Source organism: Plectropomus leopardus, chromosome 18 (genome assembly GCF_008729295.1).
Source record: "Plectropomus leopardus isolate mb chromosome 18, YSFRI_Pleo_2.0, whole genome shotgun sequence".
NCBI lineage: Eukaryota > Metazoa > Chordata > Actinopteri > Perciformes > Serranidae > Plectropomus > Plectropomus leopardus.
The window spans coordinates 26,916,136-26,937,089 of record NC_056480.1 but is presented as its reverse complement, the minus strand read 5'-3'; the positions used below and the strand labels follow the sequence as shown (position 1 = coordinate 26,937,089).

Below are 20,954 nucleotides of genomic sequence, written 5' to 3'. Positions count from 1 at the left end.
CACTAAACAGCAGCAACCAGGCTTCAATGAAATCAGACAATCAAAACTATGTGTGTCTGCACCACATGTGGAATTTCAGCCTAATTTGAACATCTCTTGAATTCATGTAATAAAAAAATAAGTTTGGTTTGCTGCTGCTGGCACCTTTCCCCCCTAAATCCCCAGCTATGCCTTCTTTAATAGTTAGATCACTTCATAATTCAAATGTATTGTTATTAATAACACAGCACACAACGAACATTGGATCTCTAACTATATCACCCTCGATTTTTTTTTTCTAGATCTTTAGACATATCCTCTAAAAAACCCACACCCGTTTCCAAAACCCGCCCAGAGCCATTCCTAGGTTCAGATAATTTTTTAAGAGTTTACACTTTTTTTTCCCATATCACCCCCCCCCCCCCCCCAAAAAAAATTAGTCCCCCAAAAAATAAAGGGGGGGGGGGTCACACTTCTTAGCTTGGGTATCTGACTGAGGGCAGAAGAAAACCCTTAATTTTGGGTGGACAGTTATTGATGATAGTGATCAGCCCGTAGGCAGGGGAGGGGATCAGGGAGCAAATTAAGTGTGTAGAAAAAGAAAAATCACTTAAAAGGTGCAGATAAATAAATGTTGGGGAAAAATAATTGTAAAGCAAAACGGGATCATGTAACTTTTTTTTTTTTTTTTGCCCCCCCCCCGTAAGACTTCGAGACATTTTTCACGTCTCGCCCCCCAGTCTGGGGACTTTCCATGGGGATGAATGGGGACTGATAATAATAGGAATGTCCCATTGGAAAAAAATGTAAGTGGATACAAAGATATTCACCAACAAACCATCATTTCTGCCAATGAGAGCTTTGAGATGGCAGGAAGATGTCTGTGTGTGCGTTTGAAGCCAGAGCAGACTCACACTTTGGGCTATGAGGTGATCACTTACTCTTCTAAGTAATGGAGTTTGTGTTGTGCTCTCCTCTTGTCCACGCTGCCCTGTGAGAAGCCAGTCCACTTATTGAGGAGAATGAAGAAAGGCGGGCATTTTTTTAGGCCGGAGAGCAGGACAGTTTTAGCTTTTCTCCAAAAAGTGGGTGTGTCTGTTTGTGGTACTGGTAAAGGTGGGAGGCGGGGATAGTGGCAAAGGGGGGGGTAGAGGGCATGGAGGTTTGACTCAGGCATCTAGGGGTCCTCCATGAGATGAGGAGGGATGAAGAGAGTTGATGATGTATTTTAGAGGAGAGGGGCACAGGCTTATAGCTGGAAGCCCTCCATGGGGGCCTCCTGCTGGGGGAAAAGGTACTGCTGGTTGGCCTGGTCCACCTGAGGAGCTAGACTGTTGTCCTCATCCTCCACTCCAAAGTAGTGCTCAATTAGGTCAAAGGCCTTCTGGTAAATCTCCTGGTTGTCGTGGCTCTGGAGGAACTCGATCTTGTCAAGACCTGGAAGAATTAGAGATCAATGTATTTTTGATCAATTATCAACTTGAAATCGGAAGTTTTATTGTACAAAGAAAGCAGAATTGCGGTTGTGTGCCTCTGCCAACCATTCAAGTTGCAGTTAGGGCTGGGTGATATGGCTTTAAAATAATACTAGGGCTGGGTATTGTCAAGAACCTCACAATTCAATTCAATTTCGATTTATTGGGTCACGATTCAATTCGAATTCGATTTGATATTGATCCAGTTGCTTCGATATCGATTCAGTTATGTGTGTTGATGTCAGAAATACCCAGATAATTCATTCGAATACCTTCTGATATGTGGTCAATAAAGCATGCATTATCTGTATTGATTTAAAACAAACTGACACCAAAACTTATTTTACCATTTCATTATTCTATATAAATTAAAAATTAAAACTAAAATAAATTTAAAGTAGAGAAAAGTGCACATTTTTGCCCAAACCAAATTTAACAAAAGTAATAAACATTTATGCAGCCCTAAATAACACCACAGTATTTTAAGGCCATATCGCGAAAAATATATATATGTTTGTGTGAACTAATATAAACGACATGTAAGAGCCATTACATAAAAGGATATATATATATATCGATATTTTTAAATGTACTTTAAACTAGAGTTAAATACTTAAACACAAAATTATTGACTGAACCTCAGTTACAATCAAGTTAAATAAAGAAGCTACTGTCATATAATTAAGTTGAATACACTACTTAATAACAACATTTAATACAATATGGTTTTTACACATGTCAAATAAAGTACTCTTATATTTTTACAGTATTGTTACAATGAAGTAAATCAGAGTGGGACCCATGGTGCTTTTATTTTAAAGGACCCGACTTGTCTCAGGAATTGAAGCTCTTGGTCAACAGTTGGTTGTCAACATTTGCAGACAGTTAAACAGATACTGTACTGCGAGGATTCATTCACTGTGAGCGGGCAACAAACTAACAGCTCGCCAGTTCATATATTACTAATATTTACAAGTTGCAAAATGTGACTAAATCAGGGTTGGGCAAACTTTTTGACTCGCTGGCCACAATGGGTTCTGAAATTTGGCAGAGGGGCCGGGCCAGGAGCAGATGGATGGAGTGTTTGTGTGAACTAATATAAACGACATGTAAAAGCCATTACATAAAAGGTTTTTGCCTTTTACAGGAAGCAAAGCATGAATATGCGTGGCTTATAGAACAAATTATTTTCCGAATGCATTATTTTCATAACACAGCAGAGAAACTCACGTTCAATTTCAGTGGGAACAGTGTTGTTGGTCTGTCTTTTTTTCCAGTGCGTTAAAGTCTGGAGTGAGTTTTGTTGTGGCAATTATCAGGATAGATCTGTGTGTTGGATCTGTGATGGCCTTTGTTGATGTTCATGACGCTGAATATCTGCTTACACACGTAGGTCGAGCCAAACAACGCCAGCATCTTCTGTGCCGTTCTCCGGAGGTTTGGAAACGTGGCTTCGTTAAGCGAAGCATAAAAGTCATTCTGTTTAAGAGAGTTATACTCCTCCTTTAAGATGGAATCAGACTGAAAATATGTCCACAGCAAATGCAAGTGCAACACAGCAAGTAACAAAGTCAGTTTGTGTCACTCAGCTCAAGAAGTTTGTCGGATTTCCCCGTTAACTCCAAAAATGAGCTAATCTGCTCTTTCAGCTCCCAAACTTGTTGAAACACTTTTCCCAAACGTAACCAGCGGACACAAGAGTGGTTTTCCTCTTTGACTTTGTCCTGGATTCTTTTCAGCAGCCCGACGTTTTTTCCAGTTAAATTTGGCGATACCCCCGTGGTGACATCGGCAAGTTTACTCCAAGGGAGCTTCGTTCTCTCGATGACAGTAAAGACCTGGTCATATAAGTCTTCTACTGGCGTTTGTCCCTTCAGGGACTTCATGGTCAAAAACTCCTCCATTATCTCACTGTCGTTTATCCCTCGGGTAAAAATTAGGAGCTGAGCAGTGTCTTTTAGGTCATTACCTTCATCCAGTGCTATTGAATATAACTTAAAGGACTCTGCCTTTTTGTTTAAATCACTGGCTATATCTTTGTTAATCACTTCCACACGGCGAGTCACTGTCCGGCGTGATAAACTGATTTTTTCAAACTCGCCTTCTCTCTCCAGACACAAGAGGCCTGCTGTGTCTACCATGCATTCTTTCAAAAACTCACCTTCAGAGAAAGGCTTGCTAGCCTTTGCTAATCTGAATGCCAGCAAAAAAGTTGCATTGGTATTTGACTCTTGAATCACAGTTTGTTGGTGAAATTTTTTTTGCTGAGTCTGTAAATTAGCCGCCAACCTCTAAGTAGTAGCCGCTCGTTCTTGCGTTGACTGCTTGCTCGCATAGTTAGCATGCTTCGTGGCAAAGTGACGACTGATATTGTATTCTTTAAAAACTGCAACAGTTTCTTGGCATATCAGACATACAGCAGTTGATCGGACTTCAGTGAAAAAATATTTGCCAATTCCTTATTAAACACTTGGCACTCACTGTCAACTTTTCTTGTCTTTGGTCCGCTCATTTTTATAGAAAAAATGTGAAGTAGAGAGTATAATACACCACACTCCAACAAAGGTAAATGTGTCTGTAGTACACCATCTATTGGGGAAACGTGGACATTGCAGGGAAAAGACAAAATGAATGAGATCGTTACTATAATTTGGACAAGTTCGGCAGGCCACATTAAAAAGCCTAACGGGCCGTATATGGCCTGTGGGCCGTACTTTGCCCATGCCTGGACTTAATAGTCTCAACCAGAGACACAAACACAAAGCCTTATCCACTCACTCTACCCCCACTTCCACTCATTTAGTTAAGACTTTTACCACAGTGCCATTAAACATGATAATTAATTCACTGTAAGCTAGAAATTAACTAACAGCTCTCCAGTTTATATATAAATAGTATTTGCAGTAGTGCTCCATGGTTGCAAAATGTGACTAAATAGTCACGGTCTGGAGCTCTGCAAAAGCCCTGCTTTATGTGTGTGTGTGTGTGTGCGGGAGGCAGAGAGCCGTAAAAGAGAGCGAGAGAACCGATCTGGTGTGTGTGTGTGTGTGTGGGCATCATGTACAGTACCATAGGCCTCTTCAATGAGGCTGCAGTAAGGATTGACTCCAGTGCCATTGTTCTCCTGCTTGGCCTCCTGTTCACCCAGCCTCAGGATGTTCTCCAGCCCATTGAGAGCAACCTGAACGATCTTAGAGTCCATCACTGTCAGCAGATCACACAGGGGCTTGATGCAGCCCAGGTTCACCAGATATCTAGATAAAAAACACAAACAGACAAAACAAATTTTCAGATGTGATTCTCATTGTTACTTTGAAAGGTCTCTCCTTGATTTACATTACAGTGCCTTTTCTTGGGATTGCAAATAAACATCTATTATTCTGCTTAGAAATTATAGAAAAAAAACATTCCTTAGAGCTTATTTTAATTTTTTTCTTTCAGCACAAAAATAATCCAATGATAATCACAGCTACAGCTACGATCAGATCTACAGGTATTCTAATTCTATTACCTTTTTTGTGTGTGTGTGTGTATGTTGCTTTAATAGTGCAAAAACCTGTATAGCTCTGTATGTAAAATGCACTTTGCAGTATCAAGCTTTAAAATTTTTTACACATTAATATAATTTTCTAATTTTATGACCAACATCAGTCCTAATCATAAATGTCAAATATTCATTAATCTTCAGAATTTTAACCCTTTTAATGCCAAATTTTTGTCATGACATGACTATGTTTTTAGATTTAAAAAAAGGAATTATTTTCAATATACTACATGCTAAGTAGATTATTTTTTTTGATCATCACAGCCTGGACTATGTCAATAATTAGCAGTAACATTGATTGTGACAGTGCACCTAGTGGAAATAGCATGTATTTTCTCCATCTGCCAAATATGGTATAAAAAAATCAGGTGGAAAATAGTAGGGATGTGAATCTTTCAGTATCTCACGATTCGATTCAATTTCGATTCTTGGGGTCATGATTCGATTCAAAATCGATTCTCGATTCAAAACAATTTCCAATTCAAAATCCATTCCCGATTCAAAATATAGGAGGTGTAATTTCAGGATCTACTCCCGCCTGTTTTGCCAGTGGCACTTTATGTTATGAAAGCAAAGTGTGTATGAAATTATGGAGGTTTTATTATGTACAAGCTTTTTTGTTGTAGAAAACATCTCTTTCAAGTGTTGGGAATCAGAAAGTGAAGAAATAAACATTGTAATGATTATAGTTCAAAAAATGGACACACTTTTTCAAAGAAAAGTCCCATCGTATGCCATTATATGTGCCATTCTATAAAGCAGCTCCTCTCTGTGATGATGCAGAGGTCCACATCACACTCCTGACACTTTACATCCATATGAGGCCCTGCTGCTTTTTACACCGTCTCCTGATTTACCCTTGTCTCATTATTATCATTATTATTATTATTATTATTATTATAGGGGCTACCAGCATTTATTCGAATGCACAAGGCGCTACCAATAACAGAGAGCGATAGCTACCGTAGGATTAGGCCAATCACAGTGCAGTTTGCTCCAGATCATGAGTCGCATACATAAGTGTATACAAAGAGTCGGATCGTCTTCCAATTGGTGGAGAAGACTGAAACAAACCTCTGACCTCTTTCCAAAGGAACCATGGGAAACCAATATGGCGTTTAGCATCGATGCTAAAGTATTTTTATCATCGAAATATGAATGAAATATGGACGGAAGACACCCATTATCGGATCTATCATTATGGATTTATTGAACAAGGTCCAGTAAAAACACCTGAATTCTAGGGCTGGATAGAGAGGCTTCTAAAAGAGCTACGATCCCTCTGAACGGCACAGCCGGCAGCTTTCACTGGAGAAAAACAGTAAGACAATCCAACAAACGGTCTCAAAATTATTAAGGCTTTTCTAAATGATAAAAATTTTAGAGGGTTAGGAATAATTGATGTTAAGGATTCTTTAATCGATTCTGAATCACTAAAAACGAGTATTAAGATTCTTATGATTCTCGATTTTTCCCCCACCCCTAGAAAATAGTAAAAATGAGAAATTCCAAGGCAAAAGCCTACAATGGCTTCCAGATATAATGCAAGTCATGTTTTTATTCTTTGATTTGATTTGCTGTGGGATAAAAAATTACAGTTTGAATGGGTTTCTATGGTGCATTTTTTGCACTTAACACTATGAATGTAACAGTTTTGTTTACGTAGTGTATTTTAGACTTATTTTAGGAGCTTAGCTGGAAATTTACAAATCAGCAAAATTACACAATCTTGCCAAAATTTCTGCCATATGCATGAACACACCCTAAATTATCAAAAAATTAAGAATGAAATGTGCATAAAATTCAGTCCCAAAGGGCTAAATAAAAATGCATTAATTAATCTAATTAATTAAATTTATTTCAGTTTAAGATAATGCCTTGCTGTTCATTCCCATTTCATAATATTGCCTCATTTCTCACTTTTTATCATGCATAAAAAAAATAAAAAAATAAAATAAAAATAAATCTGCTAATTTATGAACAGATGTAAAAATAAAGGTCAAACATGTCAGGAATGTTGCATTCTTCCAATATTACCTGCAGTGCACCTTGTTCAACTGGCTTGGGTGGGGAAGGATGGGGGAGTAAGTAGAAAATAGTTTACTTTCAGGCGAGACACTAAACTTGCTAACTCTCATACATTTATTATCATTATTATGATTATTATTACTATCATAATTATTATTATTATTACATTGTCTTACTTTTGCTCATTTTACTTACCTCTTCTTTTACTATACTTTTAACACTTAAACTACATATGCATGTGTCCATGTATGTAGGTGTCTTCTTAAATATGCACTGTCTGTTGTTTGGATTGTGTTTATTTTTCAGCTTATTCAATTGTATTTATACTGTCTTCTTCTTGTCATCCTTAGTAAGTGACCGATCTATATAAAAGTTTTAATACTGCTGTTTCTGGTGTTTGAAGGCAACAATAAAATTCAAAATTGAAAGAGAAAAGAACTTTGCATTCTATGTGTTTTTTACAAATTCCTTCTCATGGTACCACGACGATCACTAAAAGCTTGACCATCACATACTGTCAGCTGACTAGTCCACTTAGTTGACCAAACTGATCCGGTACGAACATGGTTAACGTACTTGAACAGATAAGTAGCAATCTTGTCTACATCAAACCTGCTATTAGCTGCGGAGATACTGGAATATATTGCACTTCATTTACTCTGAGTCTGACCTGATCTGCTCTGGTGTTCCTCCAGAAGTGGCATTAGTGATGGCCCACGCCGCCTCTTTCCTGGTCCTGAACTCTGCTTTCTGTAGTATGTCGATCAGTACTGGGAAGATGTTGGCATCTATTACAGTCTGTAGGGCAGAACAACATATAAAATCAGGGACATGTCTCAAAAAGCAGCTTCAATATGGTTATGAAATCTTCACCATTTCACCTTCCACAAAACCCCTGACGATCAGGGATATAGGAAGAAAGGGTAAAACCCATCATACGTCTGCCACTGTATCATGAGCCTGTAGTGACTGTAATGAATGGACCCATGAGTCTCTTTGTGTCTATTTTAGAAATCAATGATTAAACTGTATGTGGTCTTCAGTATACATCAATGACTCATGTGGAAAATGGCTGTGTGATTATGGCTAAAAAGATAAATCATGATTATTCTGATTATCACAATTTACTTTATTGCACTTTTATAATTAAATAGACAGAACAATGCTCCTTTGTTTCAAGTTGTGTTACATTCCTGCTAATGTACAAATCTATGGCCCTCATTTTTACTCAAATTTAAATTAAAAGAGTAATGCTTTAACTTTCACGTTGTGCTACAACCCCGCTTATTAACAAATCTGTACATCAAAACAAGACTTCACTGAAAATAAATATGCCATAGAACACAACCCAATGAAAACAGTTTTTTTCATTTTTTTTTTGGACACATATCTTTGGCCAAATGGAAATGTGTTGCACTGGGTATTTCAGTCTGTGATTGAGCACTTGATGGATAAAAATCCAATGTTGTATTTTGTGGTCATGGTACCTTGACACGATGCACAGCTAATCCAAACTGCAGGCTGGCTGTTAGTTTAGGAAGTTGTAATATCACGATATTATTGTGTTCCAGGGTATTTAGAAATCCTGAAGCTATGTTTTTCACTACTGTCATAAATACAGGTGTTCCTCTCTTTATTAAACTTGTTAAAGGCCTTAAAGGCATGCTTTTTTTTACATTGAGCTTTGATTGTTTAAACTTGACTTACTGACTAGATTACTAGCAAGAGTAACCAAGATGGTTTGGGTGAGTTTTATTTTGTTTCTATCAGGTTTGTCTTAAGTGTTTATGATGAGACAATGAGGCAAGTAAGCCTTTCAGTCATCAGTGACAGAGAGAAAGTTGATTTCAAAAGGTGTACAGTTGTGTTTCTCAGTTTAACATTTAATGGGTTTCTCTTGTGTATTTAATAGTCTGAAAAGCTTTAAGTGAGTCGTGCCTCACATTTATACTGTCTTATACCGTACACCCCGGTGAAATTTCAGGAAGGTATAAAGTACAAATTATTACATACCACCCAAGCCTATTAGGAAGTACTTAATTTGATGTGCAGCAGAGTTTTCTATTAGCACAGCATACATTTTAAAATGTTAATGTCGCAGTCTATCATGTACCATTTAACAGAGGTAAGCCAAAATCATGCTCATGATTAACGTTTGATTAATTGTGCAACCCTAATGTGGAATTACGTTTCTTAAAACAGGCATGTCTTTATAAGTATAGGAACATATAATTAAAGACTTGGACTTATAGATACTATGAATAATACTAATGTAAATACTGTCACAAAGCTTATAACTTAAATATAGCTGTTGTTAGAACTAGCCCTTGTATGTAAAAGTCTACTAATCATTTTGGCAGTAATAAAAGGTTGTTCTAGTATTGGGCACAGACTCAGATTAGATGATTAAAGCTGAGATGAAACCGCTGATACAGCAAGAAAAAATGTGTTCTTTACAAGAAGCAGAGCTGTATGAATCAGAGTTATGGAAAAGGGCACAGAATTATTAAGAAGCACAACTAGAACATTAAGTGAACAACAACTACTTAAGGACGGACTAAACACCACTTACTGTGATCATACAAGGTCTGAAATAGTTGAGTGCTGACATTTCAACATTGACTTAATCTGCAGTAAAGAGGGTATCATAGATACAATTACTAATATTTGTTTTCCTTTTAATGAGCAAACTATAACAAAGCCATTCATTATGAAATTTCTATCATTATTATGAAACGATACAAAAACACCTAAATAAGGATTTCTGCTGCCATGACTACACACAATTACTGGAGAAAAAGGTCAGATAGTGGGGTTCAGAAGTGTTACCTGTATTTGTGCTCGGTTTCCTGCTGTGATGTTTGAGATGGTCCAGCAAGCCTCTTTGCGAATGGACTCTTTAGCACTGCTAAGAAGGTGCAGCAGACAGGGCAGGGCTGAGCAGTTTAACACCACCTATTAACAGAAAAAGCATAGGTCAAAGTCTTACACACAGTTTATAAAAAAACTAGAATTAACACCACATGGTTGTATGCCTCTGAACTTTAAATTTACATCCATGTTTTTTTTTACATCTTGAGTAATGGACAAAAACATGTTTTGTGAGGTCACAGTGACCTTAACCTCCCTCAAGGCCTTCTTAAGATATTGCTTTCAAAAGAATGACATGGATGCAGGGTCACTTTACGCAGGTTTCCATTGACCCTCAAATTGCGCAAAATAAAATTGCAAATTTAAAATTTGCGTAACAGAAATACGTCAATTTCGATGGACTCGAAAAACAACCATTTATTGACAAAAGTTTTTATGCTCACATGAGGTGGTATTTCAGGTCATTCGACAAACCCACTGTAATGGTAACACTTTTATGCTTTTCTGGGTCACATGATGCTATGGCTAAGTGCTTGTCAGTAGGAACTGGCTCCCTCATGATGCAGCAGGTGCTAAAAGAGCTGTTATTGCATCGCATATTACTACAAAAAGTAGAGCAGATCATCCAGAAGTTCTGAATCCACAGTTCCTCTGTGAAATCGTGGACTATCAGCTCCCAGAAATCCCTCATACGTGGCTGCTCCCACGTATAAGGAGCTTGCCGTTCCATTATCGCTCGCATAAAACACCTACGTAGCCTTTGACTGGAAATAATGATAGCTGGTGCGGTGGGTGCAATAGAAATAAAGCTGCTAATGGTTTGAACATCCATCGCCATTGCTACTTGGAACAATATCATGAGTGGGGAAGTCGCATAACATTACTCAGTGGAATGCAGTCATCTCGCAATTGTGTTTCATCAGTATTTCAAAAATTCCCTTAAAATTTCCTTAAGGCAATCTTGAGATATCAAGTTCACTATAATGAGACGGATGAAAGTTCAGAGTGACCTAAAGCTTTGCCCGCCAAAATCTAATCAGCTTATTGTTGAGTCGAGGTGAACATTTGTGCCAAATTTAAGGTAATTCCCTTAAGGTGTCCTTAAGCTGACGTAAGATTTAGTGTTCACAAGAATGCGACACGCCTAGGTACGTATGCAAAACCCGAAAATAAAATGCTATTGCCAGCGTGGAGGCATGATAAGGTTCACCATCAGTTATAAAAACTAAATAAATACAATTGTCTTTATTCGTGACCATTTTGGAAGATGTAGTTTGCAGCACTGTTGAACTGCACTGCATTCTACACAGTGTCAAATTTCAGGTGAAGTTCCTCTCACCTGTGTTTGAATGTCATCTCCAGTGACAATGTTTCCTACAGCTCTCAGTGCAGGGGAGGCCACCTTATAGTCTGTGTGCCTGCAGAAAGAGAGGTTCCAAAGAGAATTTTAAGTATTTACAGGTCATGTTTTCTGGAACAAAGACAACAGAAAGAGTGGCTGAACGTACATTAGGAGCTCCACAAGGCGCCTGCAGACGCCGGAGTCGATGACAGCCTGGATCTTGTCGTTGGGGCCATCTGAGAGGTAGGACAGGGCCCAGCAGGCGTCTGCCAGCAAGTCTGGGTCACTGCTAAATAAAAGCCTGGACAGCACTGGCAGACAGGGTGACACCTAGACGGCACAGACAGAACGCATATTTATGACGAGAAAAAAACATGAGTTCAACAAACACACAAACATCAAGTCAAACTTGAAGAAGCAGTTGAGGGAAATGCAGCTTGGCAACATTTTCAAGGTCACCAAAATATAAACACTGAGCAAAAGGTTCCTCAACAATATGTCAGCACTGTCACACAAGCCTCTATTATTATTCACAACATAAACTTCAAGCACCTCTGTTTACTGAGGACTGATACTTCAACAGGAAAACACTAGCAAAATGTCTGCATGTACATACTGTTTAGGAATTTAACAGTGGTTGTTATGAGATTATAGGGTATTAGCATTCAAAAACACATACTTGTGACCTTTGTAGTTAGTTTAAACAAATCCTTCAGTAATGACCTAGTATCAACTAGGGATGGGCAGGAGTACTCAAGTTCTCAATTTGGGCGTCAGGATTCATTCAGTGTAAAAACTAATCACTGCCCAACCTCACATATATGAACATATATATATATATATATATATATATATATATATATATATATTTATTTTTTTTTTTTTTACTATTTAAAGTGTTACATCTTGTTTTATTTTGAAGCTGCCTGCGGGGTATCACTTTGCTCTCTCTCTGTTTATCATAAGACTACTGCTCTGCACTAGAGTTCAGTTGTGGAGTCAGCCCGAGCACACTATATACTGTATATAAAGACGGACGCCGCTCCCCCACTTACCCCCGCTATGCTTCAGTGAAAGAGAATGGCTCTGGAGAAAATTACTTAAAATGGCCATCTCTAGTATCAACCAGCTTCTACTATTAGTCTGAATGAATAAACACAGGTAGACCAGCTGTACTGTATGACCCTTCTCCTAACGGGGGTTTCACCTCTCAGACTGAATGACTTCTTTCAACAAGTTGGCAAAGGTTTTTATAATAGCGATAGAATTTCTATATAGCTACTACAGAATTAACTTGACTATATCAGGAGCAAATATTAGCTGTGAATTCTGGCCCTGTTGACCAGAAAATTTTGGCTCAGAGTGTATTGAACCTAACTGTTGACTGGAGATTATTGAACTCCTTTTTTAAAAGGTGACTAACTTGAGAAAAAACATCCTTTAAAATTACAGCACTTCTCCTGCACTGTCGCTTGGATTTTTAGTGTAAATATTGCCGCAACCACTCAGTTGAGCTCAAAGTTGACAACCATGTTTTACAATTACACTTATTTACATACAAATATATCATCTACATTATTTTCAGTGGTTTAGCAAAACTGTCAAACTTCGGTTGTAGACCCAGGTTTTCAACAGTGACAGTGCATTAACTCGTGACAAATCCGGCCTTTATTCAGCACCTGATCGTACGTCCAAGCTTTTTCGACTTTCATATTTAAAACATTTTTCCAGTGCAGTGAAAATGAAAGTATTACTATCAAAGCGATTTTGTGTGGCCTTTAGAAAAACCACGTCACCTTTTCAAAAGCAGGTGGAGGGTTTTTTCCTCTACAGAGATTAGACAGAGCCCACACTGCATTCCTTGTCATGGTCAATCTTGTGGATTTGGTCAGAAGCCTGAAAAGACAAAGAAAAGCAAAACTGAGTCCACAAGATTGTATTCAAAACATGTTATCCTAGGTAGTAAAGCTAGAGGTGTGAATGAGTATTCCCTCTACAGAGGCAAAGAGGATGGGCTTACATTAATAATGGTGGAAGGATGTTGCAGTTCAGCACATAGTCCCTGCACACTGCACTATCCCCTGCAATATTACCCAAGGCCCACACAGCCTGCAGAAAAACACACACATCAAACGTTTGTTACAAATGGACTGGTACAGAGAACAAGGCAAGATAACATACACACCAACAGTCATGATGGGCACAACATATCATGCCAGTCACACTGTGTGTTACCTGTTCTTGGACGTCCTCAAAGTCTGAGTTAAGTAGTTCAATGAAGATTGGCACTGCTCCAGCCTCAATCACTGTCTTTGTCTGCATGGATGTGCCCGATGCTATGTTGGTCAGTGCCCATGCTGCTTCAAACTGCAGGGGCACAAAATGGCATAAGAAAAAGGATTATTTTTAAACATCTTTTACCGTGGATCCTGCGCCCTGAACATGTTTTTTTTATTAAATGAATCTTTAGGATCCTATTTGGAACAAAAAGTCGCTTCAACAAATGGTCATTTCAATTCATTTAATGTTAGTGAACAATTTTGGCATAGGAGATAGTATTGGGCTGGTGTAAAAATTATTGAAACTGGTTCAATAATAAGTCAAACACCGGACCAGACCGGACTTGATGCACTTGTCACAGCAGCAACTCCAGAGTCAGAAACATTGAGAGTAAGGGCCCATTTATGCTCAGCATTACATACGGAGATGGACAAGCCCTTCTGTCCATACTCTGCTTTCCTTTTTTTTTTTTTTTAAAGATTTTTTTTTTTGGCATTTTACCTTTATTGAATAGGACAGAGTGACAGCGTGAAAGGGGGAGAGAGAGGGGACGACATGTAGCAAAGGGCCGTGAGCTGGAGTTGAACCCACGGCCGCTGTAGCAAGGACATTTCCTTCATGCATGGGGCGCCTGCTCTATCGACTGAGCCACTGGATGCCCCACTCTGCTTTCCTTTCATCCGTGTTTATGTGCACTTTCTGAAAGCTTACAGATACAGACAAAGCAAAGCAGTACCACCAGAGATCGTGAAGGCAGTGTGGCATAGTTCAACAGAGATATGACCGTAGGAGACGATGAAAAATTTTTAAAAAGGTGGAACGGAATGGATCATTAATATGTAATATAGTGAAAAGAATTCTCTGTCCACATGCCGGGATTCATATGGTCGGGATGTATATAATGACCACACAGATCACTGCTGTCTAAAATATTTAAAGGTAGTCTACAATATTAAAACCTTCTCCACTGTTGCTTCATTAGATGTGGTGTAAAACTTTTGACTCCGCAACATCTTTTGGCTGTATCTATGCCAACATAAAAGACGCAGAGAGATATGAGGGCAAATACAAAGCTGTTGTCTGGCTTTGACTTGCTTATCATCAGATAGAGTGTATAGCGGCTTAAAAAATCTGTGTAAATGGGGCTACAGTTTGTGTATTTAATGTAATGGAATGTGCATATGATATTGTTTGAAAGAGTTACCAGCCTACATAGCAGGTAACACATCCTGATTTTTCCATGAGACACAAGTTTTACTGGCATTTGTCCCCTGACAGATATTAAATGTAAACCTTATGCACACTCTCCGAGTACTGAGGGTGGTCTGAACTGTGCAAGTGACTGATTAAAAACTGACCTGTAGTGTGCAGTTGACGCTCTTCTTCAAGAACTCCACAAACCTCTCCACCACTCCGGGCGTGTTTATAACTTCATCAATGGGTGGATTGGGCTCTGAAATGAACAAGGGTCAAACTGAGGGTGAGTTTTTTAGTTTGGTCCACGGTGGCCTCATGACTGGTACCACAACTGTTGTAGAGTCATAGTGAGAACACAATAAATACCTTTGGAAAGTAGTTTTCTGAACTTTTGTGTTGTGGCGAGCTGAAGCTCTGGGTCCTCCGAGAAAAGCATCTCAACCATGTCTCTGGTAATGACTCCTTCCTGCAACATCACATACACCAACTGTCAACACTTGATCCACGCAACACTCGGTAGGTTTACATAATGTCAGAAAAGGTCGAATTTTTGTGTTAGGCCTACTAAAATCGGACTTCTAAAATGCACGTAAACATGTTAGCCCGACAAAATCAAATTTCTGGAAACTGGACAAACACACCCAGATAATCTGATTGGAAGTTGAGCTATTCTGTCATGTAAACACCTCAGTAGAACTTTAATTTTTCTCTGTGTCCTGCACGTGCTCCTAGTCACTGCACCAGCCTACCTTGGTGGTTAGGTGTTGTTAATTTTGGCTTCGGTAAGGTACTTTCAACTTGATATATTGTATTGTATTTTATATTTATTTTAAATAAAAAAGTCACACCCTAGCCACCTCCCTCCTCTGACAAATAAAGTGCAGTCCCACAACAGTGGCATGGAAGCTAAGCGATGTACTCGCTTGCTAAAACATATTTTAGCCACTTGCAAAAGAACAATATCAGTTTAAGTGTTCACTATATTTGAATACTGTCTCCTCTTTACCTTCCACAACAGCTGATGGAGGCAGCAGTAGAGCAGCAGCTACTCCGTTCAGTGGAGTAAAAGGATTATTTTTCACAGTAGAGTTTGGTGTTTTTGATATAACTGCTTCAAATCCCCTTTGGTAAGAGCTGTTTTACGGCAAGGTAAAGAAGTGAAAATATTCTAAAGATGTAGCAGAGTTGGACATAATTCCTTCATTATATCGATTCTCCCCCGGTGCTTGTACACTGGGACAAGAAAAGTTTTCCTGTTAAATGGCTACAGCTAATGACTGTAGCTCGACTAAACTGCGCATGTAAGCCTACTGACAGACTCCCCTATGGTCCTGTGCGAAGCTCTTTTTGCCTATGTTTTGTCAATAGTATAAGAAAACACACTCACTGTAACTGGAGAGCTGAGGTAAGAGTCAACCAGTGGACTCTCGAACATCGCTTCCTCTTCATTGAGAACATCCACGTTCCTCCTCTTGAAAAGCTGTGATTAAAAAATTGTCAGAGCCCACAGAGACACAATGAAGGTAGACTGTCCAATATACATAGATTGTGTACTGACAAGATCTCAAGCAGGGAGACAAGGGGTGTGATGAGTGGGATGCACAAGGTCAATGTGATACCTGTTGTTCTCGTTTCTGTTTCCTGAGTTGGATGCCCTCCTCCTCTCTCCTGCGCCTCATCTCCTCCGGGTTCAGTGCTTTGTTCTTGTAGCGGTTCATCCTGTAGTTATCTTTGGCCGGACTGGCTGACGGCTCTGATGGACCACAGACACAGGGAAACACAAATGAGACACAGATAGGAGACAAAGTTGTGCAACATTTGTTTTATCCAAGCTGAACCTCACATGCGCACCGTGTAGGTGACAAGAGATATCACAAGAACAGATACTTAGGTACCAAGTGGATGTCTAAGTTCTGAAAAGGTGGTAGATTTCAATTGCTATAGGTACCGAGGATGCAATTCTTTCTGACCTGACTGGGCAGCGAGTAGACTTACAAGTGCACTTGTCTGCTGTTACCAAAGGAAGAAGAAGAACGCCTACCAGGTTCATCAGCAACTTTGCTCTTCTTGTTAAAAGAAAAGCGTTATGTCCCCCAGACCAGAACTTCTTTTTCTGTTTTAAATTCTTTTCAATGGTAGCACTGCATTTTTATACTTTGCTACAAACACCAGCTGCATGACAAGGCACTAAGCATCTATTCTGCACTAAACACTGCATATTTGGCATTTCTTTCTGGTTGCTGAGAGTTAAAAAATGTTCAACTTTGGGTAAGACACGACAAACACTTGTCATTTTCAGTTCTTACCCAGACATCAAATCACACTGAAGGAGGGGCGAGGCAAAAAGCCTACCACAAAGATGAACTGTCAGTATGTTCTGTTTGTTTTTTGTTTGTTTGGGGTTTTTTTTGCCATCCTTGCCTGGCATTTTTCAAATAAATCATATTCACACTCTATTCAAACATAATTTCAGCTAGCTGGCATACATGAAAAAAGAGACAGAACATAGGAAGACAATGAAGAAATGCAGATGATGGTTAAAAAAAACATCACACATCAACACATATTAGAGCTACACAACATTAATAGCTTCAGAAAACAAATGTGCAACTACATTACATTAAGCAAAGGTAATCTTTTGCAGATTATTGTAAAAAGTTCATTATTCATTACAAAAGGACTTTTCTAGGTTTTCCATGACTGTGGGGACCCAGTATTAATATACTATGAGAACCAACACAGACAAAAACTTTGTGTCAGAGGTGGATCATCAGGAATAATGATAGCAGTTTAAGTTAATTATACTTAAATGTTTTTCATAAAGGGGTACATGATATTTACATTGTTTCATTTTTGCTTTTCATTGAACAGAGTATAGAGAATGGTGGAATTTTACTGATACTGGTATCAACTACTACATTTCTTGTACTGTGACATACTTACATGTGACAGACAAATTTGTTTCCCCTTGACATCTCTAATAATAGGCCGTGATGATGACACCACATGTACACACGTCTATATATAAAAAGGCCCTGTATAAACAAGCTCATAGAAACTGGACAACACAGCCTAAAAATACACACACAGACATACACACAGCTTAGCTATTCATTGAGCAGTCAGCTGGCGGGCAGAACAAACGTATTTATTCAGTAGAGTTAAATCGCAGAGCTAGCATAAATTGGTGCCCACACGGGACACACTGCCCATTCTCAGCTTTTGTGCAGTCATGCCACCAGAACAGGGCACTGGGCAGATCCCTGAGTCACCCGGGGCTACAGGGGACAGAAAAGAGAAGTGGGGACAACATTGAAACCTGCCACCAACACAGGGTGGTGCCAGCCTTCTGTGCCAAAAGCCCCCCATCGTACCAGCGGGGGTTTACAAGGTTAAATATCGGAACAAGTGGCCCAAATTGAGGTCATGTTATGGTTAGAGGGCTTTAGCACAGTCAGCGTCATAAAAAGCTTACGCATGTGTGTAATGTGTCCAGATGGTAAAGCCACAGGCGTGGACGGCACACAGGCACAGGTTGGGGGCTGGATGCTCTCATATCTGTACTGTGTTAGTTAGATCAGCTGCTGTATGGGAACTGCACCGACTGTTTGCTGTTGGGGCTGGATGGCACAGAAATAGCCTTGCAGAGGACATGTCTGCATTGGCATTTCAGGGGATACCCTACCTACTGCAAGAAGTCTGTAGATGAAAGTTGTTGTTTAAGTATCTGTGGACTCAAATTAGGAAAGAAAAATCATGTTTCAACTTACACAAAGTGGTATATAGCAGGGTTTCTACAGCCTAAGGCAAGTTAATAATTTAGTATTAACAGTAAGTAAATTTACAATAAGGTTTTTTAATGCCACTGAGAATGAAACTTGACACATTTTTACAATGACCAAAGTTGATGAAAAAAAACAAAAACAAAACTTGAACCAACATTTTTTTAAGCATAAGATTAAGGACAATTTTGCCAAATGTTTGTTAGAGGTGAGATTTGGGAAATTATTATTATCAATTATTATTATTATTATTATTATTATTATTATTATTATATTTTTTAATTAGTTGTTACCATTTATTTTGAGATTTTACAGAAATCAGAATATAACTATCTGTATAATCCAAATCCCCATGTCTGAACATTTTTAATGCAATTCAGTACCAATAATGGCCTTATTTTTTTTTTAAATTCGTTTAATTCGGTGCCTTTAAAGCCTTTCTAAGAATCTGTGCGAATCCTGATTAAACTGCACTCACAGATTTATTTGCTAAGATTTTGGGTGAGCTGCTACTGAGATTTCAGCCTCTACCCCAAAACAATGGGGAATGGGAACACTCTGTTGCAATGTGTTGACAGAACTTTTTCAAAAATATCTCAAACTATCTGCATGGTTACATAGCATCATTTTTTTCTGTGTGGGATTATAGTGAATTAAGCTGATTGATTTAGTCTCACGAAGAGAAGCATAGCAGCCCTGTTTTGTGACATATCAAGTACCATCATGATTCAAGTTAAGGATAATTTTCCAATGTATAAAAAATTAATGGAGCCTGAAAGAGGACGCAGAAGGACTCCAGTTACAATAATAGACAGAATGACCACGTTTGTGGTCAAACCTAATTTTGGTATGTATTATTTCTATTTGGCATGTGTAATGAAGCAGGATGGTCATGGACACTTTGTGCGCTGAGGACTGTCCCTGCCTCTCTGTCAGGCGTATTTATAGATTAATATATTTTTATAGCAGTACTGTCACTGTATATTACGAATGTTGAGGATGGAAAAACAAGCATAACACCGTGCGGGAATAGTCTGGAAAACATGAGGACCCCTGGGTGTCACATGTATAAGCTCGTTGTACAGTGTGCTGCCGCAAATGCCAAAATCATTGCTCACTCATGTTAGCAAGCTCTTAAATATGTCACATTTTCCTTTCAAATGGCATTTAGTAGCTCTCTTATTTCACGTTACTTTCAAACCATCCAATAGTAGTATAACAGCGAATTTGAGACATTTCTATTCACATGGCATTTCTCTAGGTTCGAAGAACAAAGCTAACTGACAGAGCTAACATAGCTAAGCTCACGTTAGCGCTAACCGCTGCGTATACAAATCTGAGCCTAACATATACGACTGCGAGATTGTGTCAACTCGTGAGTGGTAGTTTGAACCATTTACAGAGTCGTTGACAGGCTACTGACTTGTCAAAACCGACCTTCTCAAGAGATATCACCGAACACAAAGCTAACGTTAAGACGCCGAAACCTCCTAAGAGCACTAGCTTAGCATTAGCACCACAATAGCTTGCTAACGTTCCCGCTAGCAACACCTGTAATGTAACCAAACATGGGGGTCAAAGAGACTGGTGAGTGTTTCTTTGACATTGCTCATACTTCAATGTCTTGACATATTCGATAGCTTTAGCCCCGGGTCAAGTTATACGTTTGTCTTCCCACCCTACCAAATGACGGTACAGCGCGGTGCTAACGTAGTTACGTTAGCTATTAGCAAAGTTTCCTTAAGTTGGCTAACAAATGGCACCGGTTGTATTCTATGTTTGGAATTAAGATAGTTCGCCTCGTAGGTCGGCTGATATATAATTAAACGTGGTCCTTCATATTTAGGTGACTGTTTAATATAAAGCATGTAAGCTGGCGTTGAATAATGATTCATCTTGCGCTACTACGTCGTTAACTACATTTAGCTACCTAGCTAACGAGTTAGCTAACTAGCTAGCTAAAAAATAGTGAAAGGGGTGAGGATTTCATAATCATTACTCACGATGACACAGCCCAACCTTTTACCGCCTGAACGCAAATATGTCCACTAGATTTACCGAACAGCTTACCCATTGTGTCCTATGTCGTTTGAGTGTATCGAGTCGTGAAGATGAGAATGAATTTTAAATCCGTTCTCTCCTCTAGCTTCCCAGAATTTGCTCCTGTAAGCAATATGTCTGCCGGAGACGGAAACGTCAAAATATAACGCCGACTTCCTGCCACCAGAGGACGCCCCTGCCTCACAAAAAAACTCTGTTTTTTCCAGGATTTATACAAACAATACAAGAAAAGCCCCCATGCAACACTAAATATATTCATAATTAATTTAGGACTGGAATTATGCCATTCTCTCATGTCAATGGTTAAAAACTGCTAAGCTTAACAGTTTATTCATGAATTTATTAATGAAATAGGCTATCATGCCAAGAGACACTGATCATAGCAGTTACTAGGG

At 38.9% G+C, this 20,954-nt stretch overlaps 1 protein-coding gene across 1 annotated transcript; it reads right to left on the bottom strand.

Moving 5' to 3' along the window:
- Positions 1-671: 671 nt before the first annotated feature.
- Positions 672-20,675, bottom strand: kpna6 (karyopherin alpha 6 (importin alpha 7)). The gene is made up of 14 exons (XM_042506039.1): positions 20,569-20,675; positions 16,336-16,469; positions 16,104-16,196; positions 15,083-15,182; positions 14,878-14,972; positions 13,475-13,606; positions 13,260-13,348; positions 13,036-13,135; positions 11,406-11,569; positions 11,237-11,315; positions 9,856-9,981; positions 7,697-7,824; positions 4,524-4,708; positions 672-1,416 (listed from the first exon to the last, which is right to left on the bottom strand). Exons 1-14 carry the CDS (start codon positions 20,570-20,572, stop codon positions 1,229-1,231), a joined length of 1,617 nt encoding a protein of 538 aa, XP_042361973.1. The 5' UTR covers positions 20,573-20,675; the 3' UTR covers positions 672-1,228.
- Positions 20,676-20,954: the final 279 nt, after the last annotated feature.